Source organism: Lissotriton helveticus, chromosome 6 (assembly GCF_964261635.1).
Source record: "Lissotriton helveticus chromosome 6, aLisHel1.1, whole genome shotgun sequence".
Classification (NCBI taxonomy): Eukaryota; Metazoa; Chordata; class Amphibia; order Caudata; family Salamandridae; genus Lissotriton; species Lissotriton helveticus.
The window spans coordinates 1161954722-1161979629 of NC_136067.1; the positions used below are offsets into that span (position 1 = coordinate 1161954722).

Genomic DNA, 24908 nt, shown 5'->3' on the forward strand with positions numbered 1-24908 from the left:
GTATTTAGTAATGATGGACATTATACGTGGAATGGGTGTTGTGAACGTATCTAGGACCCTATTTAAATATTCCCGATGTATGCCCTTATGTGGTTATAACAAATCATATCCTTATAAAGGCATAAGAATCATATCCATATTTAGTCATAGCCAATGCAGTCCAAATACGGCAAGGCTACTCCCAAAGACTCCTAGAAAGTACAACGCGTTCTTTAAGCAAACCAAGCCTCCAGCAGCCGGGAATTCCCCCTGCTTCTGTTTTGATTTGTCCAAGAACTCCTGGAGTCCTTAAAGAACTGCGAGTTCTTAGTGACGTCTTATGTCCAACCTTACGTCAAACCCGGCACCTTCCAGGTATAAATATACTAACAGCTGCCCTAGCAAAAACACGGTGGTTTGGAGCAGATCGACTATCTACTTGCCCGACGCCCTGCTGTGGCAAGTGCTGAAGGAAGCCGACCCTCCCATTGACGCACTGAGAGAGACGCTGTCTTTTCTCCTGCCGAGAAATCCAGCTCCAGTGTTTCCAGTCACCCTTACGGGTGACTGGGAGATCGAGTCCTGAGAACGAGATACAAGACCTCCTTCATTCTATAAACAAGGTATGGAGCTGATTAGACCCTTAGAGAATTCTTGATTCAGATTCTTGGCCAAAACTATCTTAACTTAAACTGCAGCTCACTTACTCCTTCCCACGTACTAGGCTTAGGTTAGGTACACCGGGGTAGGCGTATCTTAGAAGCACCAGTTGAGTACGTTTAGTCAATGATTTTATATATGTATATATTTTATCTATTTTAAACACGGTATGGCTTAGAAACTGTACCATGCTTTTACAGTATTATTTCATAATACTCCTTTTACTGTACGCACTTTACTTTATGACAAGTATTGCAATTGTGGCAACTCACTTCTCTTGCATGAGAAAGAAGACTGACTGTTCAATAAATAACCACTTTTATTGAAAACGCCCGTCTCTCTATTTCTCTGCGCTTCTGGTGAAACTAAGCATGCACGATTGACTGAGTAAAATAGTTATCTATTGTTTCCGCGACTCTGGAGATATACTCCTTATTCTGGAGGGAGCAAAGTTTTCATGTTTATGCAGTTGTCAGAAACGAATCCCTTCTTGTCTATTCAGGAAAGTTAACACCCTCCTGTTTACTCGAGAAAGTTTCTGGTGACCTCTGAGCTAGCTGGCATTCATAATTAACTAACATATTCAATAGAGACCTAGTCGACCTCAGTCCTATGTCTAAACTATCGTTTATGTTATTCCAATGCGCAGAACCTATTAGGAATATAGGAACTACACTACAAGACAAGAAGCATCTTACCCACGATGTCTATGAGAAAATCCCTTCTGACCTCAAGAGGAACTGAAGTCGTATAAATTGTATCAAATTGTGTACCAATATTGCTGGGTGGAATAAAGGCGTGAGAAAATAAAATTATGGGTGGGAACCTGATCAATGTAAAGTCAATTAAAATGATCTCATCTTAGTATGGTGTGATGACCTCTCCTCGTCTTTCTGACCAATCACTAAAGGGGAACACATAGATTTGCAACATTTAGGGGTGGTACATTGCCCACGAAATGGTATAACTAAGGTAGGTCTAGATAGAGAAATTGTCTGACTTGTCAGAGTAGCTGACCTGTCACTGACCCAACGACTGCTTTTTTTTTATATACATTTTTTATTTTACGTCAGCAGGTACTTATACATAATATAATTTATCAAAAACAAAACAATACAAATCCAGCAAAGCATCATCTCATATCATAATATAGTTCATCATAAACAAAGTAATACGATTTCAAGGAAGCATCAACTTCTATCATAAAATAATTCATCATAAGTAAAACAATACTGATCCTGAAGAGCATCCACTTTATATTAAAGAAAATAGAATAGAAAAAGAAAAGAATTGAAGAAGGCTAAAACAAAAACAGTTGTCATATCCAGTTAGAGACTGGATACCACAGTTTTTGTCCAAATGTCTTTTTTTTCAGCCCTTTTAGTTTATAGACCGCATTCTCGAGTTGGTAAATATACAATAACTTTGACTGCCATTGATGACATACTGGAGGATCAGTGTCTAGCCAACGAGATGTTATACAATATCGATATACAGACATACAAATAAATAATAAACCTTCTTCTTCAGGCGTTCTTTTACCAATTTGATCTGACTGAATTCCAAGAATTACTAATTCAGCAGATAATTCAGTTTGTATCCCCAGGCTATTTTTAAGAAAAAATTGTTCTTCCGTAATAAATTTAAGTAGATTCGGACAGGTAAAAAACATGTGAATAGAATCCGCAGCAATATGGCTACATCGATTACACTTATCTCCACTTTTTGCTTTCCATTTTGCCAGTTTGGCAAGAGTGTAATATAAATCAAAAATGGACATAAAGTGTTGACTTTTAAACAATCCATTAAATAAGACACTACTCGACAACTCTATTGCTCTGGGTAAATCCACATTTTCTATTTCTAATTTTCCTTCCCATTTATCTATATATGTATTCAGATCATCCTGTAATTTATTTATCATCATCTGATATATTACACCGATTCTACTACATTTTCTACTACCTTCTATCATATCAATTATTTCCATCGTTAATGAATTTGTAAGGTTTTTAGCTTCCAGAAAGCTGCGAATTTGGAGATACTTGAAAAAATCAATTCTTAAAAAATTATATTTTTGCTGCAGATAAGAATAAGAAACAAATTGCCCATCCTGGTATAATTCTCCTAATATACACACTCCAGCGGAGTGCCATCTCTGTATTACAGGGTGTTGGACCTGCGATGGGCAAGCCCAGCACAAAGGGGGTAGCTTGGCTCAAGTGACGAGGCAAGTGAAGGCTGTAGTGTTAAGCCGGCTCTGACCCAATAATAACTCCCTGCACACCACACAAAAAGAAGGACACCACACCACTGTTATAGAAAAATACGTTTCGTTTATGTAAAAGTTCTCTGGGTTTGAAGGAAGTTCACTTAGGTAATCACATTCACATTTCTTACATGGGTTTGATTAGCTGTGTACTGGTTTCTCAGGAATAAATAGTTGGACTCTAATAAGTAAATATACTAGATAAATATCAGGATTCAATACATTAGAATAAATATCAGCAATGACTGGAATAAATATCAGCAATGACTGGAATAAATATCAGCAATGACTGGAATAAATATCAGCAATGACTGGAATAAATATCAGCAATGACTGGACAGTTTCCTAGCAGGTTAGATACTGATCGTTTCACATAAATATCACAGGGTCATTCTGGTATCGCTGCCACCAATTAATCACTTTCAGGGTAAACACATTACGTTTGTCATTCAATGCGGAATGCGTTCTCTTACAGTTTTTGAAGTGTTCACGGGTTCGGGCTCTCTGTGCACAAGATACGCGTGATAATCCCTTAGTTGCACTCACAACTCATTGCGCGTATATCTGGAAGATAAAGGCATAAAATGACTACGGCAATTACACTCCGCGGTCAGCCGGTTCAATGCTACTGCTGCCAGAGGAGTCTGTGCGCTTCTGTCAGCGCAGGCGGGGTTTCCGAAGGCGGCTCCAGTTCACGAGTCTTGGGACCGTCGAACGGGCTGCCGGAGGGGCCAAAACACCTGCGCGCACAGTTCAAAATGAGACCGCATCACAGTTCCACAACAACGCGGCAACTTCAGGGGTAGAGACGGCCCACCTCACTTCGGCGGCGCCGGTAAGCGCTCCAGTCAGTATGGCACTTCTCCCAAGGGCGAAGGGGGGTTCCAGGGTCTCCGCGATCCTCCCTCCGAGCTCACTCACGGGGGGTTCCCGCCCACACACCAGCTCCCAGGTCACTCGGGCAGGGCAGAGACAGTAATCTCGCCCAAACAGCGCGTCGACGGCGGTGGGTTCGGAGACGTCCGAACGCACGCCAGGAGGCACTTAAGTTGAAGGTGGCACTTTAAGAGTTGCGGTTGCGATCTCACCACTGGGGGGGCGGGGAGGCTCTAACTATGGCCAAAGTCTCTGAGGGGCAATTGGGCACTCGCTGACCAGGCGCTGAAGGCTAGAGGACACTGCTCACGCTTCTGACTGGAACGCCAGTCAGGGTCCACGCCAGCAACCTCTGCTGCTCTTCTGCCTGAACTATCAGCTGCCTCAGGGGGTTAACAGGGCAGGTGTCAATCTGGGGTCAAGTCCTCTTCTTCTGGTGTTCTTTGATCATTCTTCTCCAACATGGCCGCCAGGGACTGGGCCTTTTATAGCCAGTGCCCTAGATGCCAGCACGAGCCAGAAGGTTCTAGAACCTTCCCTGGCTATGTCAATGACATGGCCCTTTCAAGGTATCTTTTTGGTCATTAGGAGCCACCGTCCTGGGCTTCCTAAGGCAGCCATTTTGTGTACTTGTAACTCCTGAGGGGATTCCTGTCAGGTTTGCAGGTTACACAAAGTGCGCCAAAACCTTCAAAGGGTCAGAGGTCAGAGGGGCTCCAATGGGAGTCACTCTCATAGGGGACAATGGTGTCCACCATTTTAGGATTGACAACCCCAGTTGGTTATGCCACCGGTTCCGTCAGGCGCCTTGTACATAGGTGCCAGGAACTGGGTGAGCAACTGGGCATCAAAGAGCATCTAGCCCCATGGGACAACACACAAAAAGGTCTTGGTACACAAAGAAAAAGCGACACATTTTAGGAGGCACGGGGGAACAAAATAAATCATAGTGTGAGGGGACTCTCAGAAGCAGACAGGTCTAACACGCGTCCCCCCCAGCTGAAAGTGGGGAGAGCTACCCAACCCCTTGGGAGTTCTCAACACTAAGGCGGAAATACCTGGAGAGACCGTCTGCATTGGCGTGGTCAGCTCCGGGCCGATGTTCCACCCGAAAGTCCATTCCCTGTAGGGAGATAGACCACCTCAACAGTTTTGGGTTTTCCCCCTTCATCTGCATGAGCCAACGAAGGGGTCGGTGGTCTGTCTGAACCAGGAAGTGCGAACCAAACAGGTATGGTCGCAGCTTCTTCAGTGCCCAGACCACCGCAAAGGCTTCCCGCTCAATGGTACTCCATCTCTGTTCCCGGGGAAGTAGTCTCCGTGACAGGAAGACCACGGGTTGATCCAGACCCTCTTCATTGAGTTGCGATAGCACCGCCCCAATGCCAATGTCGGATGCGTCTGTCTGGACAATGAATTCCTTCGAGAAATCTGGAGCCTTCAAAATTGGAGCGTTGCACAATGCTTGTTTCAGGGTGTCGAAGGCTCGTTGGCAAGCCTCAGTCCAGATGACTCTCCTGGGTTGCTTCTTGGCCGTGAGTTCAGTAAGGGGAGCCACGATAGTGCCATACCCCTTCACGAACCGTCTGTAGTAACCTGTGAGGCCCAGGAAGGCTCGGACCTCAGTCTGGGTCTTGGGGGGTTCCCAGGCCACGATTGCCTCAATCTTTGCCTGAAGGGGTTGCACCATTCCCCGGCCCACCAAGTGACCTAAGTACACCACCGACCCCTGCCCAATCTGACACTTGCTGGCCTTGATCATCAGATCAGCTTGTTCCAGGGCCTGGAGAACGTCTTGCAGGTGCTGCAAGTGATCCTCCCACCTGCTACTGAAGACGGCAATGTCGTCCAGGTAAGCAGCAGAGAAGGATTCCTTCCCAGTGAGGATCATGTTCACCAGTCGCTGGAATGTTGCAGGAGCGTTCTTGAGCCCAAAGGGCATCACACAGAACTGGTAGTGTCCATCAGGTGTGGAGAAGGCTGACCTTTCCTTTGCTCCATCAGTCATGGGAATCTGCCAGTACCCTGCTGTGAGGTCAATGGTACTCAGATATTGGGCAGCTCCCAACCGGTCAATTAGTTCATCCGCCCGAGGGATCGGATGAGCATCGGTCTTCGTGACCGAATTGAGTCCTCGATAGTCCACGCAGAATCGCATTCTGGCGTGGTGCCAGGTGGTGCAGCTTTGGGAACTAAAACCACCGGGCTAGACCAAGGGCTATTCGAAGGTTCAATGACTCCGAGCTCCAGCATCTTAGCTACTTCGCTTCGGATGATGGCCTTCACCTTGTCCGACAGCCGGTAAGACTTAGACTTCACAGGTGGGCTGTCACCGGTGTCCACGTCATGAACACACAGATGGGTCTTACCCGGGACAAGGGAGAACAGAGGAGAGAATGACCCCAAGACCTGGCGACATTCCTCCTGCTGCTCCAGAGTTAGGGATGGTGAGAGTTTCACTCCCCCCACTGACCCATCCTTCTCTTGAGACGCAAACAGGTCGGGGAGAGGCTCAGTGTCCTCTTCCTCCGATCCATCAGTCACCATGATTAACATGACTTCGGGTAGACTTCTGATCATACCCTTCAACGTCTTGTTGAATCTTTCCACAAGGCCATTGGCCTGTGGGTGATAAGGAGTGGTGAACCGGTAGGTCACTCCACACTCCTTCCACATTGCCCGCATGTATGCTGACATGAAGTTGGTCCCCCTATCAGACACAACTTCCTTGAGGAAACCCACTCGGGTAAAGATCCCCATCAGGGCCTTTGCCACCACCGGTGCAGTGATGGTTCTCAGAGGAATTGCCTCTGGATACCTTGTGGCATGATCCACCAGTACCAGGATAAACCTGTGACCGGAGGTTGTTGGTGGATCTAGGGGCCCAGCAATGTCGATGCCCACCCTTTCAAAGGGGGTGCCAACGACGGGAAGTGGTTCCAGGGGAGCTTTCAGCTTCATCCCTGTTTTCCCACTGGCTTGGCATGACACACACGACCGACAGTATGCGTCGGACGCCACCCTCATTCGAGGCCAATAAAAGTGGGGGACAAGCCTGGCAAAGGTCTTGTCCTGACCCAAGTGTCCTGCCAAGGGAATCTCATGAGCCAACTCTAACAAGAAGGCTCGGTAACACTGTGGGACTACCAGGGCCCGTGACAATCCGTGCACTGGCGCTCTGGGTTCACTGTAGAGAAGGCCATCCTCCCAGTAAACATGATAGTTCCCAGACTCGTTACCCGCTGCTTGGGCTTCAGCCTGTTGCCTCAGACCCTCGAGGGAGGGACATTCCCTTTGTTTCTTGCTCAGTTCCTCCCTGGACGGACCTCCCTCCACTCGCCAAGCAGCGGGGATAGGTAAGTTCTCCAACGGAACCATGTCCTCCTCCGTGGACTCCGGGTCCACCTCCGCAGGTGACCTATCCGCCTCATGGGGCACGGACGTCGAGGCAGGCTCCTCCTGTCCTCGACATGCTCCCTCATCAGCAGCTACGGGACGGGCCATTGTTCCAGACTCCGACCCCTGCGACTTCTCCTCTCGAGCAGTCGCCGACCTGGTACTCACACAGGCCCAATCAGGTGTACCCAGCATCTCAGAATGAGCCCGGTATTCCACCTCCTTCCAAGCATTGTGCTCCATATCATTGCCCAGCAAACAATCGACTGGCACGGCGGGGCTTACGGCGACTCGAAGTGGACCTGCAACCCCTCCCCACTCAAAGGGAACCTCGGCCACAGGATAGTGACCCATTCTGCCGTCAGCCATTGCGGCTGGATGAAGTACACCTGGCATCACCTGCTCCGAGGACACCAGATGACTCCTTACCATAGTCATACTGGCTCCTGTATCTCTCAGAGCTTCCCCTCTATGGCCATTGATGGTGATCCACTGCCCATACTTGGTAGTATTCGCGGGCACCTGGATCTTTGGAACCATCTCCCGATCACCCAGGGACACTAAGGTGACTCCCGCCCACTCCCTTCCCTTACTTAAGGACATCTCCTCCCCGAGCGCTACACTAGCGACTCCCGGGGCCTTTCCTCCAGTGGGAGGGGGTGGTCTCTTTGGGCATTTCGGGTCTCCTTTGTAATGTCCAATACCACCGCACTCAAAGCAATGGACAACCCTTGGCTGCTGACTCTGGCCAGGGTTAGGGTTCTTCTGCGGGTTAGCCTTAGAGTTGGAAAAGGTGTTTTTCCCCTTAAAGTTATTTTGGGGACCTTTGGAGAACTCTTTCTTATTATCTCCCCCGTCTTTCCTCTGGGGAGCGCCCTGTCCGGACTTTTGAGAATCTCCTCCAGTCCCCTTCGTGGACACTCGGGTACTCGCCCAAATGTCCGCCTCCTCAGCAAGCTTACGGGGCCAAGTAAGTTTGCTGTCTACCAGGTGTTGTCTCAGCTCGGGAAGACATTTCTCGAGTAGATGCTCCTTGAGGACTAAGTCATACAACCCTTGATAGTCCTCCACCTCACTACCTTGGACCCACCCTTCCAGGGCTTTCTTGGCAAAATCCAGGAAGTCAACCCAATTTTGTGAGCTCAGCTTGTGGCTGCCCCTAAACCTTTGCCTGTATTTCTCGGGGGTCAACCCAAACTTCCTGATGAGCGCCACCTTCATGGCGGGGTAATTAACCTGTTCCTCCCGGTCTAGGGCCAATAGGGCATCCCTACCTATCGGAGGCATGTACCGGTATAATCCACCACCCCAATGCTTCTCATGGATCCCATGGGCTCTTAAGGAGACCTCATAGGCTGCCAGCCCTTGGCTATGTCGTCTCCAGCGGTATAACTGGCGACTACGTCCTTGGGTAAATGGGGCCTGGGCTCCCTGGCAAATTCCTTTGACTCGACACCCTTCGGAGTGATGTTAGGGGCCTGGAATTCGAGTTCTCGTAGCTTGAACTCGTGTTCCATCCTTTTCCTTTCCATCTCCAGCTTGGACTCATGTTCCAACCTCCTCCCCTCCCTCCTTTCTTCCAACTCCATTTTTGCTATTTCCCACCTTAACAGTCTTTCCTCTCTCCTGTCAGCTAACTCGGTTTCTGACAACCCTCTCGATGACACACTGCTGCCCTCCCGTGAGGTTGCCTTGGGGCTGATTGACATCTCACCCACCCCCGGGGGACATTCCGCAGTCCTATCAATGACAGTACCTCTGTCCGATTCCTCCTCCTCCACCGTTCCCTCCGTGTGTGCTTCCACCCATGCTCGCAGACTAGTACGGAGCTCCTCTCTTTTGGCCCCTCGCCTGACAAACACTCCCCTCTCCTGACAGAAATCCTTGAGCTGGGCCACAGTATAGGTCTCCAGCTCTGACATTTCGAATTCCATCTTGTCAGTGAAAAGTGTGGACCACCACCCCGAAGTAGGTGACCAGGATAAGAACTTTGAGGGTCACTTCCACCCACCTCCAGGAAAGAATTTGGAAAAAGCAAAACGTTGAATTTGAGGGCCGCTAGGAGAAAACTCCGGGTGTGTACCTGTGGTGCACACTGAATTATTATGGGGTTCAAAACAAGCACGGCTCGCAATCCCACCCGCTGAGCACCAATTTTATGTTGGACCTGCGATGGGCAAGCCCAGCACAAAGGGGGTAGCTTGGCTCAAGTGACGAGGCAAGTGAAGGCTGTAGTGTTAAGCCGGCTCTGACCCAATAATAACTCCCTGCACACCACACAAAAAGAAGGACACCACACCACTGTTATAGAAAAATACGTTTCGTTTATGTAAAAGTTCTCTGGGTTTGAAGGAAGTTCACTTAGGTAATCACATTCACATTTCTTACATGGGTTTGATTAGCTTTGTACTGGTTTCTCAGGAATAAATAGTTGGACTCTAATAAATAAATATACTAGATAAATATCAGGATTCAATACATTAGAATAAATATCAGCAATGACTGGAATAAATATCAGCAATGACTGGAATAAATATCAGCAATGACTGGAATAAATATCAGCAATGACTGGAATAAATATCAGCAATGACTGGAATAAATATCAGCAATGACTGGACAGTTTCCTAGCAGGTTAGATACTGATCGTTTCACATAAATATCACAGGGTCATTCTGGTATCGCTGCCACCAATAATCACTTTCAGGGTAAACACATTACGTTTGTCATTCAATGCGGAATGCGTTCTCTTACAGTTTTTGAAGTGTTCACGGGTTCAGGCTCTCTGGGCACAAGATACGCGTGATAATCCCTTAGTTGCACTCACAACTCATTGCGCGTATATCTGGAAGATAAAGGCATAAAATGACTACGGCAATTACACTCCGCGGTCAGCCGGTTCAATGCTACTGCTGCCGGAGGAGTCTGTGCGCTTCTGTCAGCGCAGGCGGGGTTTCCGAAGGCGGCTCCAGTTCACGAGTCTTGGGACCGTCGAACGGGCTGCCGGAGGGGCCAAAACACCTGCGCGCACAGTTCAAAATGAGACCACATCACAGTTCCACAACAACGCGGCAACTTCAGGGGTAGAGACGGCCCACCTCACTTCGGCGGCGCCGGTAAGCGCTCCAGTCAGTATGGCACTTCTCCCAAGGGCAAAGGGGGGTTCCAGGGGCTCCGCAATCCTCCCTCCGAGCTCACTCATGGGGGGGTTCCCGCCCACACACCAGCTCCCAGGTCACTCGGGCAGGGCAGAGACAGTAATCTCGCCCAAATGAAGGCCAGCCTTTCCCCGCCCCAGCGCAGCACCTCACCTTCTATCCACAAACAGCGCGTCGCCGGTGGTGGGTTCGGAGACGTCCGAACGCCCGCCAGGAGGCACTTAAGTTGAAGGTGGCACTTTAAGAGTTGCGGTTGCGATCTCACCACTGGGGGGGCGGGGAGGCTCTAACTATGGCCAAAGTCTCTGAGGGGCAATTGGGCACTCGCTGACCAGGCGCTGAAGGCTAGAGGACACTGCTCACGCTTCTGACTGGAACGCCAGTCAGGGTCCATGCCAGCAACCTCTGCTGCTCTTCTGCCTGAACTATCAGCTGACTCAGGGGGTTAACAGGGCAGGTGTCAATTTCGGGTCAAGTCCTCTTCTTCTGGTGTTCTTTGATCATTCTTCTCCAACATGGCCGCCAGGGACTGGGCCTTTTATAGCCAGTGCCCTAGGATGCCAGCACGAGCCAGAAGATTCTAGAACCTTCCCTGGCTATGTCAATGACATGGCCCTTTCAAGGTATCTTTTTGGTCATTAGGAGCCACCGTCCTGGGCTTCCTAAGGCAGCCATTTTGTGTACTTGTAACTCCTGAGGGGATTCCTGTCAGGTTTGCAGGTTACACAAAGTGCGCCAAAACCTTCAAAGGGTCAGAGGTCAGAGGGGCTCCAATGGGAGTCACTCTCATAGGGGACAATGGTGTCCACCATTTTAGAGTTGACAACCCCAGTTGGTTATGCCACCGGTTCCGTCAGGCGCCTTGTACATAGGTGCCAGGAACTGGGTGAGCAACTGGGCATCAAAGAGCATCTAGCCCCATGGGACAACACACAAAAAGGTCCTGGTAGACAAAGAAAAAGCGACAAATTTTAGGAGGCACGGGGGAACAAAATAAATCATAGTGTGAGGGGACTCTCAGAAGCAGACAGGTCTAACACAGGGCCTCTACAAATTTCAGGTAAATTTGAATTATTCAATATAGGCGTATAGTAATTTAGATCGAGACAGTAATTAAATCTTTTTTTGAGCTGTTTCCAAATTTGGAAAACGGTTTGCATAATTTTAAATCTTGTTTTTTTTAAATAACTGGGCTCTATTATTCTCACCAGACATTGTCGTGCTTCCCTACCCAAAACCATTTCATAAATTGACGGCCTAATTGATTCGTCCATATAAACATCCTGACAAATTAAGATTCCCATATATTTTACTAAGACCGCCCAGTAATATAACCGAAAATTCGGTACGCCCCAGCCTCCCCTGGACCTGGGTAATGTGCACCATTTGAGAGCTCTTCTGGACCTCCGATAGCCCCAAAGAAACCTAGAAGCCATTCTATCTACTTTACAAAAAAAATTCAGAAGGGAACAGAAGAGGTATCGTGCGAAACAAATAAAGAAATTTAGGGAATATTAACATTTTCAATACATTAGTACGACCATACAAAGATAGATGTAAATTATTCAATCTCTCCAAAGTCCTGTTAGCTGAATCTACCATATGGTCAGTATTAAGCCGTATAATATCATCTACTTTAGCAGATATCGTTATACCCAGGTAAGAAGCTTCATCAGAAAACACCAAGTCATCCGGCCTACCCTCCATCGAGTGAATTAGCTGTGTTTTCGAGATATTCAATTTGTATCCCGAGGACACGCCAAATTCCTGAGCCAATTCTATTATTTTAGGTAACGCCTGTTTAATGTCAGAAGTGACAATAGCGACGTCGTCGGCATATGCAAAAACTTTATATTCTATTTGATGAATCTTAACAGGAACAATGTCAGTTTCTTTTGCTATTCTATTCAAGTAAATATATAACGCGAATAACAAGGGGGGGCAAGGACAACCTTGTCTTGTCCCCCTTGTAATCGACAAAGAATCAGAGACCTTGGAGGCGATCCGAATTACTGCTTTAGGATTAGCATATAACGCCCGTACTGCGTTTATATATTTAGTGGGAAACCCCTTCCATACCATCACGGATCACAGGAATCCCCAGTCGACCCTATTGAATGCTTTTTCTGCATCCAATAGGGCAACACCTACCGGGGATCCTGTAGCCTGCGCCCAGTCTAATAAAGCAATAATTCGTTTGACATGGTCAGTTGTATCTCTTTTTTTAATAAATCCATGTTGTATCTTAGAGACCAACCTGGGCATAAAATCAATTAATCTATTAGCAAGAATCTTAGAAAAGATCTTGCTATCCGAGGTAATAAGAGAGATTGGTCTATATGACCCTAACTCCGTACTCTGCTTTCCTTTTTTCTTAAAAACAACTATAGTAGCCAGGGACCAAGAGTCAGGTGGATGACCCAGAAAGGCCTGCCGATAAACTTTAAGTAGCTCCGACTTTAACATGTTACGAAAAGTACGATAAAATTCCAGCGGTATATTATCTGGTCCCATTGCTTTTCCTGGGACAAGACCCAGGATAGCCAATTCAATCTCCTCCCACATAATGGGGGCAGCTAATACATCTTTTTGTGTTTCCAGTAGTTTCAAGTTATCAAGGTTTGGCAGATATTCTAAGGCGTTGTCTGCTACACCAGTACCATCTTTCGGCTTATTATATAGCAACTGATAAAAATCACGAAATGACTTTAAAACCCCACTTTAGATTCATGGGTTACCCCATTTAAAACAGTGATTTTTATGATATCATTAAAAACTGCCTTCTGCCTAAGCCTTTGTGCTAACACTCTGCCCGTTTGCTCATTTAGTTCATAGCATTCTGTCTTGTATTGCTTGTATTTGGACGCTACCTGGTCAGCTAAATAAGAGTAAGCTACGGCCCGTTCAATGGTTAGAGCACATTGGGCTTCTTCAATACCTTGACCGGATTTGATATTGGCTGCCAGTTTTATTTCTGCTACCATCACCCTTTCTAATTCTCTCTTAAACTTATTCAGTTTCTTTTTCTGCTGAAAGTTAGAGTAACTAAGAGTTTCTCCTCTAATTATTGATTCAAAAGTGTCCCAAACAGTTTGAACAGAGGTCGTATCATTATTACATAAAAAAAACTCCTTAATAATTTTAGCCATGTGTAAAAGATAATCATCATCCATCAGCAAATTCCTTTGAAACAACCACTTTATATTAGAGCCTTTGTTTTGGGAAAGTAGGTGTATGTCCAAAACTATGGGATTATGGTCTGAGACTAATTGTGGCATTATATCAATAATCGCTTTTTCTATAAAATCTTGAGAAATAAAAAAATAGTCTAAACGCACAAACATTTGGTGTGGAGCCGAAAAAAAAGTTTACCCAGGCTCAGAGTACCGCAGTCTATTCCAGACATCAATAAGCCTGTTCCCTAATACCAATTCCCAGAGAGCTCTATAAGTCCTAGTCTTGCGGCCTTTATAGTTCCAGCTTGTCCTAATATTAATATCAGCTTCAATATGGACATTTAGGTCACCACAGAGAATTATTGGTTGACACCAAGCAGCAAGTTCTGCATTGATCGAGTTCATTACCTCGCTATCATCTAGATTTGGGCCATACAAGGAGCAGATGGTAAACCTGTTGCCATCAATATTAATTTCTGCTAGTCCTCATTTCCCCCATTTATCTGCTAGTGTTTTGAGACATTTCCCCAAACCTTGTTTCATAAAAATAGCAACCCCTCTTTTTATCCCAGTCTGCTTGGTGCATACCAATAACTCAATACCTAAATTGTTCAACAAATTTCCCTTATCCCAAGAGATATGTGTCTCTTGTAAACACAAAATGTCTATTTGTGATAATTGGATTATTTTACGAAGAATCTCTTTTTTTTTTTAAATCATTGAGGCCATTAATATTCAACGTGCAAATTTTTACTTTTCTATCCATTATTACCTATGATATATAACAAAGATAATACTTCCTTATTTTGATTCATATCACACAAACATATAAAAGTTGTCTGCTCTACTGACCATTCAAAAAAACCTACCGCTGACTTACACCTCACCCCCCTCCACCACCACCACCAACCCCGTACCAAAGACCATCCCTCCACCCCACCCACCCATCCCACCACATGAGGCACAAGGACCATTCGTCCCTGGGAACTCAAAGTACCCCCCCTGCTCCCTTTCTTGGTCAGAAAAGGGAAAAATAATAATATCATTTTCACCATTTAACATTTTCATTGACTTAGCGATGTTCGCACAGACAGGAAAGAACAAAAAAAAAGGAGCTACGTCCTAATATCCAGAATTAGACTTTCTGCAATAAAGATGACATATTTATCGTAGTTATCAACACGAAAACCACACGAATAATTGTTTTTCCCGCTATCAAACAGGGCAAAAAGATATGATATATATTTGCATACAAATTTACAATGTCATCACATAGTCCTTTGCCACAATTTCTGAAAAAAATACTTTAGTTTGGCCTTTAACAATGACCTTTATTTTAGCCGGATATTGTAGATACACAGTTGCTCCTTTCTCCTGAAACCCTGCAATCAATTGACGCAGATGCCAGCGTTTAGAGACAGTAGCTGGACAGAAGTCTGGCCGAACAAAAAAACTACAGCCCTTTGCGGACCTCTGCTTATCCGGTCTAGCAAGACCAAAAACTGCCTCTCTTGCCAGAAAATTATTAAAGCGAACAAAAAATGCTCTGGGCTGTTCCACCTCCTAATTCTTTGCTTTTCTGATTACAAAAGGAAAACGATGTGCCCGTTCAATAACTGTGGGCCAGTCCCAAAAGGTCAGCTCAGGGAAAGCGTCCTGAAAAAGATCACAAATTAATTTCCTTACATCAGAGCCCCCTAATTCTTCTGGAACCCCCAGAACTCGCAGATTACTCCTGCGTACGTGCAATTTCTATTTTAGACTCCGCTCTGTGAGCCACCATTGTTTTATAAATCATGGCTAAAGTCACCTCAGAATCATCATGTGGCTCAGTAAGCTGCTCAGTTCCAGGACATCCATCTTGAGGCATAACTTCCACAGTCGTGACACTAGGATCATACGCCTTGTTCTTGGAGCCTATAGATTTTCTAGCTCTATGTTTTTTTACAGTTACCATAGATCCCGGGGAAGTTTCGCTTATTTTAGAGTCCTCATCTATACTGCTTTCCTCTGGGTAATCTGCTCAATCCTAGTGAAGACTCTCATTTGAGGAAAAATCTGACATTGAATAAAAATTGTCAGCCGTCTCTTGGATAACAATAGAATCAGGGCGTAGAGCAGCGACCACCTGGGGCGGCGTTGTTGTCTCAGTTGACACATTTAAATCAGCAGCATCAACATTGCTTAAGTTAGCTTCCCTATGAACTCCATCTCCCATAATGCACACCCCCGGGGTCTTTTCCACATTGTTGACAATGTTTACAGTATCTGGCAAAGGTGTTTCTAAAGCCTCCAAGAAATCCCCATCGTGCAATGACTGATTCATTGGTGCAATATCGGAGAGCTCTTGCAGATTAGCTCGCATTGCATGTTTTTCAAACATCTCAGGGAGTGTTTGTGTGCCAGGGTTCTTACTTGGTGTATTATTTTGCTCTGCTCCCTTCTTCGTGTTTGACGCCGGCTCCAACTGCGCAGGTGGCTTTTCAATACCACCCGACAATCCTGTCTCCCCCGTAACCGCACCTTCTGCTCCGGGCTGTCCTGTGGGTTTCGCTCTGCCGCTTCTAGTAACCGGAGGTTTCGAAAGGAGTTTTGGTGGCATCTTCGGGTCTAAGCTGGTACCCGAACACAGGTATAGATGCAGCCCTAGGGAGGGGGGGGGGAGACGCCAAACAGGGACTCGAGAAAAACCCAAAAGCAATACGACCATGGGCGGCGCGTATCCCACGCCGAAGCCGTCAGCTGTCGGCTGTCAGCAGAATCTCGCTGTTGCAGAAGCCCTGCGTGTAATCCGCGTTTCAAAATATCGGTGTCGGTGTCGAAAAAGAACTCCCATCTGCGCCAGTAACATCCAAGACAGTCAGCGCGAACGCCGCAACTTTCTCTCCCCCTTTCTGACCGGGAGCAGAGAGCGAGCACCTCACTCAGCCGCTACAGCGGCCGCCATCTTGCATCCAACCTGAAGGGGGACAAATTGATTTGCAACATTTAGGGGTGGTACATTTACCACAAAATGGTATAACTAAGGTAGGTCTAGATAGAGAAATTGTCTGACTTGTCCGAGGAGCTGACCTGTCACTGACCCAACGACTGCTATAGGAGATCTAGAGCAGAGGTGCTGGCGGAGCACTCTGTCAGAAGAATCGAGGTGTGGGGGAAATTATTGATTACCCAATGGGGGTACCTAATTGGCCTAATAGAGAAAGGGGTGTGATGCTGGCATTGCACTTTAGCAGAGGTCACCTGTCCTGAACTGCACCTGTCTTGTCCCGTGGGCATCTGATTAGTCGGGTGCCTGGTCCAGATATTTGCCTCAGCCCATGACCAGGATTGGTCATTGCACCATTCTAGGTAAATATAATCCATGTGGTATGTCCTTGTGCTATTTCCCTTTCTCACCCTTCCCAGGTACCAATATCTAAAGGTGTTACTGTGAATTCTTGCAAACTTTACATTTTAATAATCATATTTTTGCTTATGAGATTCATGATCTCTGTAATTTGGTTGAAGACTCACTTACATTTTGCATAGATAAAGCTTTTAAACTTTTCCCGAGTCTGTGGTTATTTCAGGAAGGATACATTTATTAAATTAGATCTATTTTATTCTAACACCCTATTCGATCCACAGGACTTGTAGCTCAGGTGACAATGATTGGTAAGTCATGGTCCTAAAGGACTCAAGTACTGATAGACTGTTAGTAGTAAACAGACCGTACTACTAGTTCAAAGTGTGAATATATATGGGCCCAGGTGAGTATGATAAAATTGAGCTAGTGGTCCCGCATGTTCTATCATACCCATGATGTCTCGTGCTGTCCATGCAATGGTACCTCGTCCCAATCTGACTTGCCCATTTTCTTTTTATGTAAATTTCATTGTGACTATCGGAATAGATTTTGACTCCCAAACTTGCGTAAGCACAACTTCAGACAATGTTGTCCGGCCCTGCATTTTTGACGAATGTTGCCTGACCCTTTAACCTGCTTTTGTGTTTCCTCCTTTTTATGTCTGTCGTTAAAAACCAGGAAATTGCACACTTGTTGAGATGAATTGTTTTTAAATGCTTTCTAACTGGTTTTATTGGTGTTTTATTGAACTTATATGATTAATTTGTATTAATCGAATAAAGTAATTCTGACTGACTAAATAGGTGCACTCTCAGAATACAAATACACTAAATCACAACAGCACACTGTCAGACCCTTTTGTAATATCATGCATTTGTTGTTGCAGAACTAGGCATTTTTTTAATGGTGTAAATATTTTAATCGATCAATCTTATCTTTTTTTCAACAGATGTCCAGCAGGTGGCTGTGGAATGTGGAAAAAGACAACTGGGCTTCAGCTGTGTTAAAAACACCTTCACTGATTTCACTGGCAGTGATATTCGCCGTGTACTTTGATTAACATTAGTTGTAATGTGATAGCTTACTTACATTTTCATTTTGTAAAAGTGTCAGATTTAAATATGCTTTTGATATTTAGATGCAATTTGTTTATTATTTAGAACATTTAATTCCTGCATAATTTGCATTTTGTTAATCCCACTGTCAAGCTGCACTTTCAAATGCTGAATATTTGTAATTTTTATAGTTATGATGCGCTAAGCGCACCACATTTGTTGTTGCTTGTAGACAAATACTGGAGATAAAACTGCACTCAAAATACCTTAAAGTTATTAATAAAATATTATTTTGTTATGCAATTTGTTATTCAAGCCAAATGACGAATTAACCCTTCTGAGCAAGACCTACGCACAGAGAGCCTTGCCATGCTGAGCTTTGCTGTTTCTGGGGGTGCCTGGTTTATGCACCTGCAGGGTGAATGGATTTAACCTGACATTTTTCATAGGAACTGCTTTATTTTCTCATAGTACAGCTTGGAAACAGCAAAAAAGGTTGTTTCTTCCTGTTTCTGAGCTGTGTTGCCTGAAAATAAAGCAATAAATAAATATTGGGGTTAATTTATTAAATATATGCCCTGCTGGCACATAAAACAGGCGCTTGTGGAGGATGGTTGCGTACAAGAAAATGTGAAGAGGAGTGATGGAGAGGAGGGGTCAGCGCTGAAAATAAGCCTGTGTTTACTAGTGGTAGGGTCTGCAACTGGCAGATTTCAGCCCCGCTAAGTGCCATACATCAGGGGTAGTACTAATGCATTTTAGAGCTGGTGTCCATATTACCACACTAAAATGCTTAGTCACACACATTACAACTCCTATAATGTCCAAAGAGGTGCTGAACAAAAGCACCCAGTACGTTTTGGCTTGCAATGCGTTGCCGCCCCAGATTAATAATGATCTCAGCCGGTCTAGGAGGTAACTTGTTTCGATGGTGAGTACATTGTCACTGTTTTTTTGCAAGTTGATCCTGCAGCTATTTAAAAAAAAAAAGATGCCAGTCCCGACTTCTTCGGTTCAAGTGGATCAGGTGTTACTAAAACAGTACCTTAGGGACCTTCCTTTGGCATTGAAGCACTGAGCAGAGCTGGGGGCAGCAAATGCCCCACAGACTACCTCATCCTGTTCCACCCAACAGAAGGATGATCACCCCAGGTTTCCAGTCCACTGAAATAAAGACAGTTGGTTTCCCACCTGTGCTGGAGACTTACTTCTTCTGGGTAGTTTAGTCCTCCAAGGCTTGTCTGTATTCACACTAAGGGGCCGATTATGATGCAGCCTGTATATGCTCCTTCAGGGCCACATCATAATGGGCCGCTCGGTTTCCTTTCCGACCCCCTCATTATCATGGAGGCGGCCGGAAAGGAAACGGACAGTAATTTTGGCTGGCTTCTGACGAGCTCGGAGAGCCTGTCTGCCGGTCGGTGCAGGGATGAACCGCACCTCCCATTTCACTATGGAAGAATGCATTATGGCCGGTTTATGGCTGTAATGCATGCTCCCATAATGAAATATAGTAGTGCGACCAAACAGTGTTCGGCCGCATCCTAATGCGGCGGCCAGGACTGCCGACTAGGGTGACCAACAGGCATTGGTGCAAATTCAGGACGGTGAGTGTAAAAATTCAGGACAAAGGGTCAAAATTCAGGACACAAATTCAGGACAGGAGGTCAAAATTCAGGATAAAACTTCAGGACAATAGGTAAGTTTTACAGACACATCAGAGGTCGCGCAATAGTATATAATTAAGCCCAGCCATTTCCAAACATATTCAACCATTTGCAAACCTATCCATCATGTATCCTTCCATCTATCATTTCACTCATCCATCCCTTCATCCATCCCTTCATCCATCCTTTCACTCATCCATCCATTATCCATCCATCCACCCTTTCACCCTATCCATCTGTACACTTATCCATCCACTCTTCATCCCATCCATCCATTCACTCATCCATCCAGCCATTTACCCTTTCACCAATCCAGCCATCCTTTCACTTACTAATCCTTCCACCCATCCACTCTTGTAGTCATCCATCCATCCTCCCTTTCTCTCTCCATCGACCCTTTCACTTAGCCATCCTTCCTTCCATCCATCCATCCACCCATCCACCCATCCATCTACTCATCCACTCATGAATCCATCCATTGACCCTATCACTCATCCATCTATCATTTCACTCCTTCACACATATATTCATCCTTTTGTCCATCTACCCTCCCTTTCACTCATCCATCCTTACATCCACCCTTTCACTCATACGTACATTCATTCACCCTTGAACTTATCAATCCATCAATCCATCCATCATTTCACTCATCCACCAGCCCATCATCCACCCAACCATCCACCCAACCATCCACCCACCCACCCACTCATCCACTCATCCATCCTTTCACCCACCCACCCACCATCCAATCCACTCATCCATCCTTTCACCCACCCACCATCCACCCACCCACTCATCCATCCTTTCACCCACCCACTCATCAGCAATCCATCCATCCTTTCACCCATTCTCCATCCATCCATCCTTTCACCCACCCACTCACCATCCATCCTTCCCCTCATCATCCATCCATCCTTCCCCTCATCATCCATCCATCCATTCATCCTTTCACCCACCCACCCATCCATCCATCCTTCCTTCCACTCATCCACCCATCCTTCCACTCATCCATCCATCCTTCCCCTTATCCATCCTTCCTTTCATCCATCATCCATCCTTCCCCTTGTGGAAAAGTAAATGTTGCCATGTTCTGTGTCCCTACGTGTCCTCCATCCTATGTTGTATGTGCATGATTAATATGCATATGTATTCCCCATGATCGATTAAAGACGCAATTACAGTTGTGTCCATCTCCAGTATGCCAGTTTCCAGTTCTCGTGAAAGCTACGAGTATTAGGCCTATGTAAAGCTACGTTGCCACGTTTTCTCAGTGTGCACGTTATTTCATTGTAAAGTCCCCGTTTCTAGGCCTCAAAAAGGGCCCGGACTCAGATTCAGCTCCTGTTTTCTGAACCCTCGCTGAGGAGCGATACAGCCCCCACCTGTATCCCTGACCCTTCACTTACTTCCTGCCTCACAGTGCCCGGCTCGGCCTGGCTCTGCCTGCCAGTCTGCCAAGAGTATGTTATGATTCCAGTTATCAGTCCAGCTCTCCTTCTCTGCATTCCTAAGCTACTGAATCGCATCAATGGTTTCCGTCATGGTCTAGCCTTTACGTCTCCATTTGAGAGAAATACTGTATTAATGGTCATTTAATATTCCTCAACACGCACTACATGTAGAATAATGCATGCACCAGTCTTAGTGTCTGTTAGCCTTTACCCTGATAACTTTTGGATTCTATCAACATGTTCTCTAAACATCAGATACTAGATAGTGTTTAGGTACATGTCGCTCTGACTCTCCAGACTTCAGTCTCTTCTTCTAGCACAGAAGTCATAGCCCCCAGCTTCTCCCTAGTAACACGTCATTGCCAGCTTGCGCGCACCACTAGGTTAGAGGTCCCGGCTCCTTAGGTAGCCCCCTCCATGTTTCCGCCCCATTTATGACATATTCTGTTACGTTTACATCACATGTCTATGTATACGCCCTGTTCACGCCTCTTGTTACACCTACTTTCACCCTTATCTTTCGCGACTGTTACAGGCCCCACCCACTGTTACGCCTACTGTATGTACTGTAATGCAATTGTTTTAACTATATATACTTGTGTACTGTTATTAAAAGCCAGCGCGCTCATTCCAGCTCCTGCCCGACAGCTGTCGGGGCCCCCCTGTTGGCTAGCCATCCCAGATCTTGCCCGTGCAGGTTGTCCTGTTCCTGTCCTTTATGCTGTATTAAACCTGCAAACTCCTACTACCTCGAATCTTGACTCTTATTTATTGAGCTATCTGTTATTGTTATATCTAGTCAAAAATAGAGGTATTATTTATTTATTTACCACATAATGGCGCCCGAACAGGGACTTGCCCTTTCCCCACGCGCCGGAGAAGCCACGCAAGCCCCCTGATCCTCTGCAGCCGTGACGGAGCCATACCGTGCACGTGCAGATATTTCTGCTTCAAGTATCCCTCAGGCCCACGGAGGAGACGGAGGTTGCGGTCCAGCATCCAGACGAGGCGGTGGAGGAACGCGGCGAGTCCCGACCAGAGCCCAAGCCGAGAGTCCAAGGTCCGAGGTATCCGGAGGCCCACCCATAACAGAAGTCCGAAGTTCGTCCGTCCGGCGTCATAGCAGTCCAGTCCAGTCCGAGGCCTTCCGTTCTTGCTGCCCGGTGAGTACCGTTGCTGGGGTAGTATCTAGACAGGGTCAATTGCATTGTCTCTGGTCCGTGGGTTTGGGTACACAGATCCAACACGAAGTGTCCACTTAGGTGGATGCGGGTCCTGACGTGTCTCTTTATGAGACCGGTAAGTTTCGTACTGTTTTAGCAGTGCATCTAGTTTCTGTTCTAGTCCGTTCTGTTCTCGAGAAATTCATGTATTCTGTTTTCAGTATTCCAGGTAGTATTTTGTCAAAACTGTTATTTTAAATGTCATTCATGTATTTCAATGTCGTGGTATGAAAGTGGTGTAATTATCGTGTTCATTGTGTATTGTATTGTGTCTAGACTACAGTTCAGTCATGCCTTTGTTTTCCAAATTACGTCAGTTAAAAACTAGAAAAGGTCTGTTAGAAGAAGCAGTTCCTGTCCCGCCTAGGGACAGTCCAGGTCATTTTATGTATCAAAAGCATGGCATAAGTGCCATATTATATCTAGATTTATGGGTGGAGTACACCAAACAGTTAGAAGAAAAGTACAGATGGCCCGTATCGGGTACATGGGATGCCGAGTGCATCATGCGAGTAGAAGAAGTATTATGGAAAAAGAAAGCCAGACAGTCACAGAAAGATGCCATCGAGTTATAGCGCAAAGAATCTCATAAAAGAACCGAAAAAGAAATCAGAAAGTCAGAATTAAGTAGAGAATCCTTAGAAAGAGCCCAAGAAAGGGAATTAATCGAAATAGGTGAACGAGTTAAAACCGAACAGTCAGACAGACAGAGGAATGCCCTCATTAAGGGTATGTATCCTCTTCTTGCCGAGGGCTTGCCAAAGGCAACCCCGGAGGCATCCAGTAATTTTCCGCCACCTTTAGTTCCGACCAAGCTACGTCACAAACAGACCGCAGCTGATATTTTTCTCTCGTCCTATTTGGACGACACAGTCCCAGAATATGCAAATCCTGTTCCGCCAGCTCCTGTAAATAATGTAATTCATGGTCCTCCAGCCACCGGGGCACCTGTTACAACACCTGTTACGGTACCCCCGGTCCAGCCCGTAGTACAAATTCCTGCCACATCAGTCACTCTGCCAGCACGAAGAGTATCAGTCGACGATTCCAGTTTAGGGGCCGCGGGAGGAGGTCCTCCTGGTACCCCGCCGCCAAGTAGACGTTTAGGAGCAGTCGAGTTACATGAACGTGCGTTACAGCGTACGCCCAAATATAAGACTATTGCAGAAATCAGGCGACTTCTTACTGAATGCTGTTATGATCCAGTCCCAGGCGAGGATAGTATGGTTATATATTCCGTACGTATAAGACAGGTGTCCGAGTATTTGGTCACCCTACCGAATATGAAAGAAGATCTAGACAGAATGTATCGTTTCATTCGTACAGGACAAGATCCAGAAAGTATTGCTGAAGTCATGTCTCTCAGAAAATCTGAGATCCAGTTCATGCTGTTAAAGTTTCTGATCAATTGTTTAATTAGGGAACAAGATTCCCCGACTAAAGATCCGACCGAAATGAAAGTTCTGACAAAGTGGAGTGATAATATAGCCGAGGGTAAGCACAAGACACTCAATAGTATAGAGAGTATGTACAAGAAAATACGTAAAGAAATAATAAGGTTACACGAACAACGCAAAGAAGCACAAGTAAGCGAGAAAGAAAATGACTCTTCTACTGAAGAGGTAGACGACGAGAATACCGCCAGAATAGCGTATGTAGGTAAATCTAGAATTCCAGACCGACATTTACGCCTAGAACACAAGAAAGTCTTTCATCTTCCAGCACCGGAACAAGGTTCTCTAGAACAAGTATTTCAAGCTACCGATCACATTCTGAAATCACGAATCGGTTATAGTGAATTAAGTACCATGCATGAACAAGAACTAGCCCGATCAGCAGTCCGATGGATTACTGATTCTACCACTTTTCCAGACGAAATAGTGGCACAAATGTTTCTGAAACTGCCCCCAGCCGAGCAACGACTGGTGGGTATGTATATGATCCAGCACCTCATTACACTGTATGAGGGTCAACATTCTGATCCAGGTCCGTTACATGATGTCCTGAACGAGTTACTCCAGTATAGATGGAAAGGTTTAGGTACCGATTTAATTAGTGTCATTCTAGAACAGCGCAACAAATATAGAACGTTTCTGAATCCGCATTTTGTTCATGTCTCACCTCCAGAAAGTAAACCGTTTTACATAGACAGACAGCATCCGTTACGAGAAGTACACCCAGTTAGGACACCAGATGGTGAAATGCAACGAGTATTTGTTTACACCCCAGTTACAAAGATGGAACTCTTAGAGATGAAGAAATTAATTCCCTGTCACGACAAAGATCCAGCAGGGTTCCACCGAGAATTAAAAGACATGCTCCGCATGGGAGAATACACGTATCCAGATATTATTAAAATGTTAAAAGTCCTGTTGCCTGCGGGCATATACGAAAAACTCAAGGAAAAGGATTGGGAGGTGGGAGAGAAAAAGATCGATTGGACAGCTCTAGAAGCTGAAGATAAGATACGAGTACCAGGTACCGGTCTTGGAGACAAATGTAAAGAATTACCAGAATTATTAATACAAGTTTTGCCTAGATTATTAGCCACTAAAAGGGAAGACTGGGATGCAATCTCAGCCTGTAAACAGAAACAAGACGAAGATACTAGTGATTTTTATTCCAGATTTGAGAAATGCTTTATAATAAACA

The 24908-nt window shown here is 45.7% G+C and overlaps 1 protein-coding gene across 2 annotated transcripts in view; it reads left to right on the forward strand.

Annotated features, from left to right (window-relative positions):
• DYNLT2 (dynein light chain Tctex-type 2) overlaps window positions 1-18213 on the forward strand; it is a 972682-nt gene extending 954469 nt beyond the window's left edge. For both annotated transcript variants that reach the window (XM_078648829.1, XM_078648830.1), the window contains one exon: window positions 17810-18213. In XM_078648829.1, the coding sequence (XP_078504955.1) occupies window positions 17810-17920 (111 nt within the window). In that variant the 3' untranslated portion in view covers window positions 17921-18213. The remainder of the gene's footprint in view (window positions 1-17809) is intronic.
• The last annotated feature ends 6695 nt before the right edge of the window (window positions 18214-24908 follow it).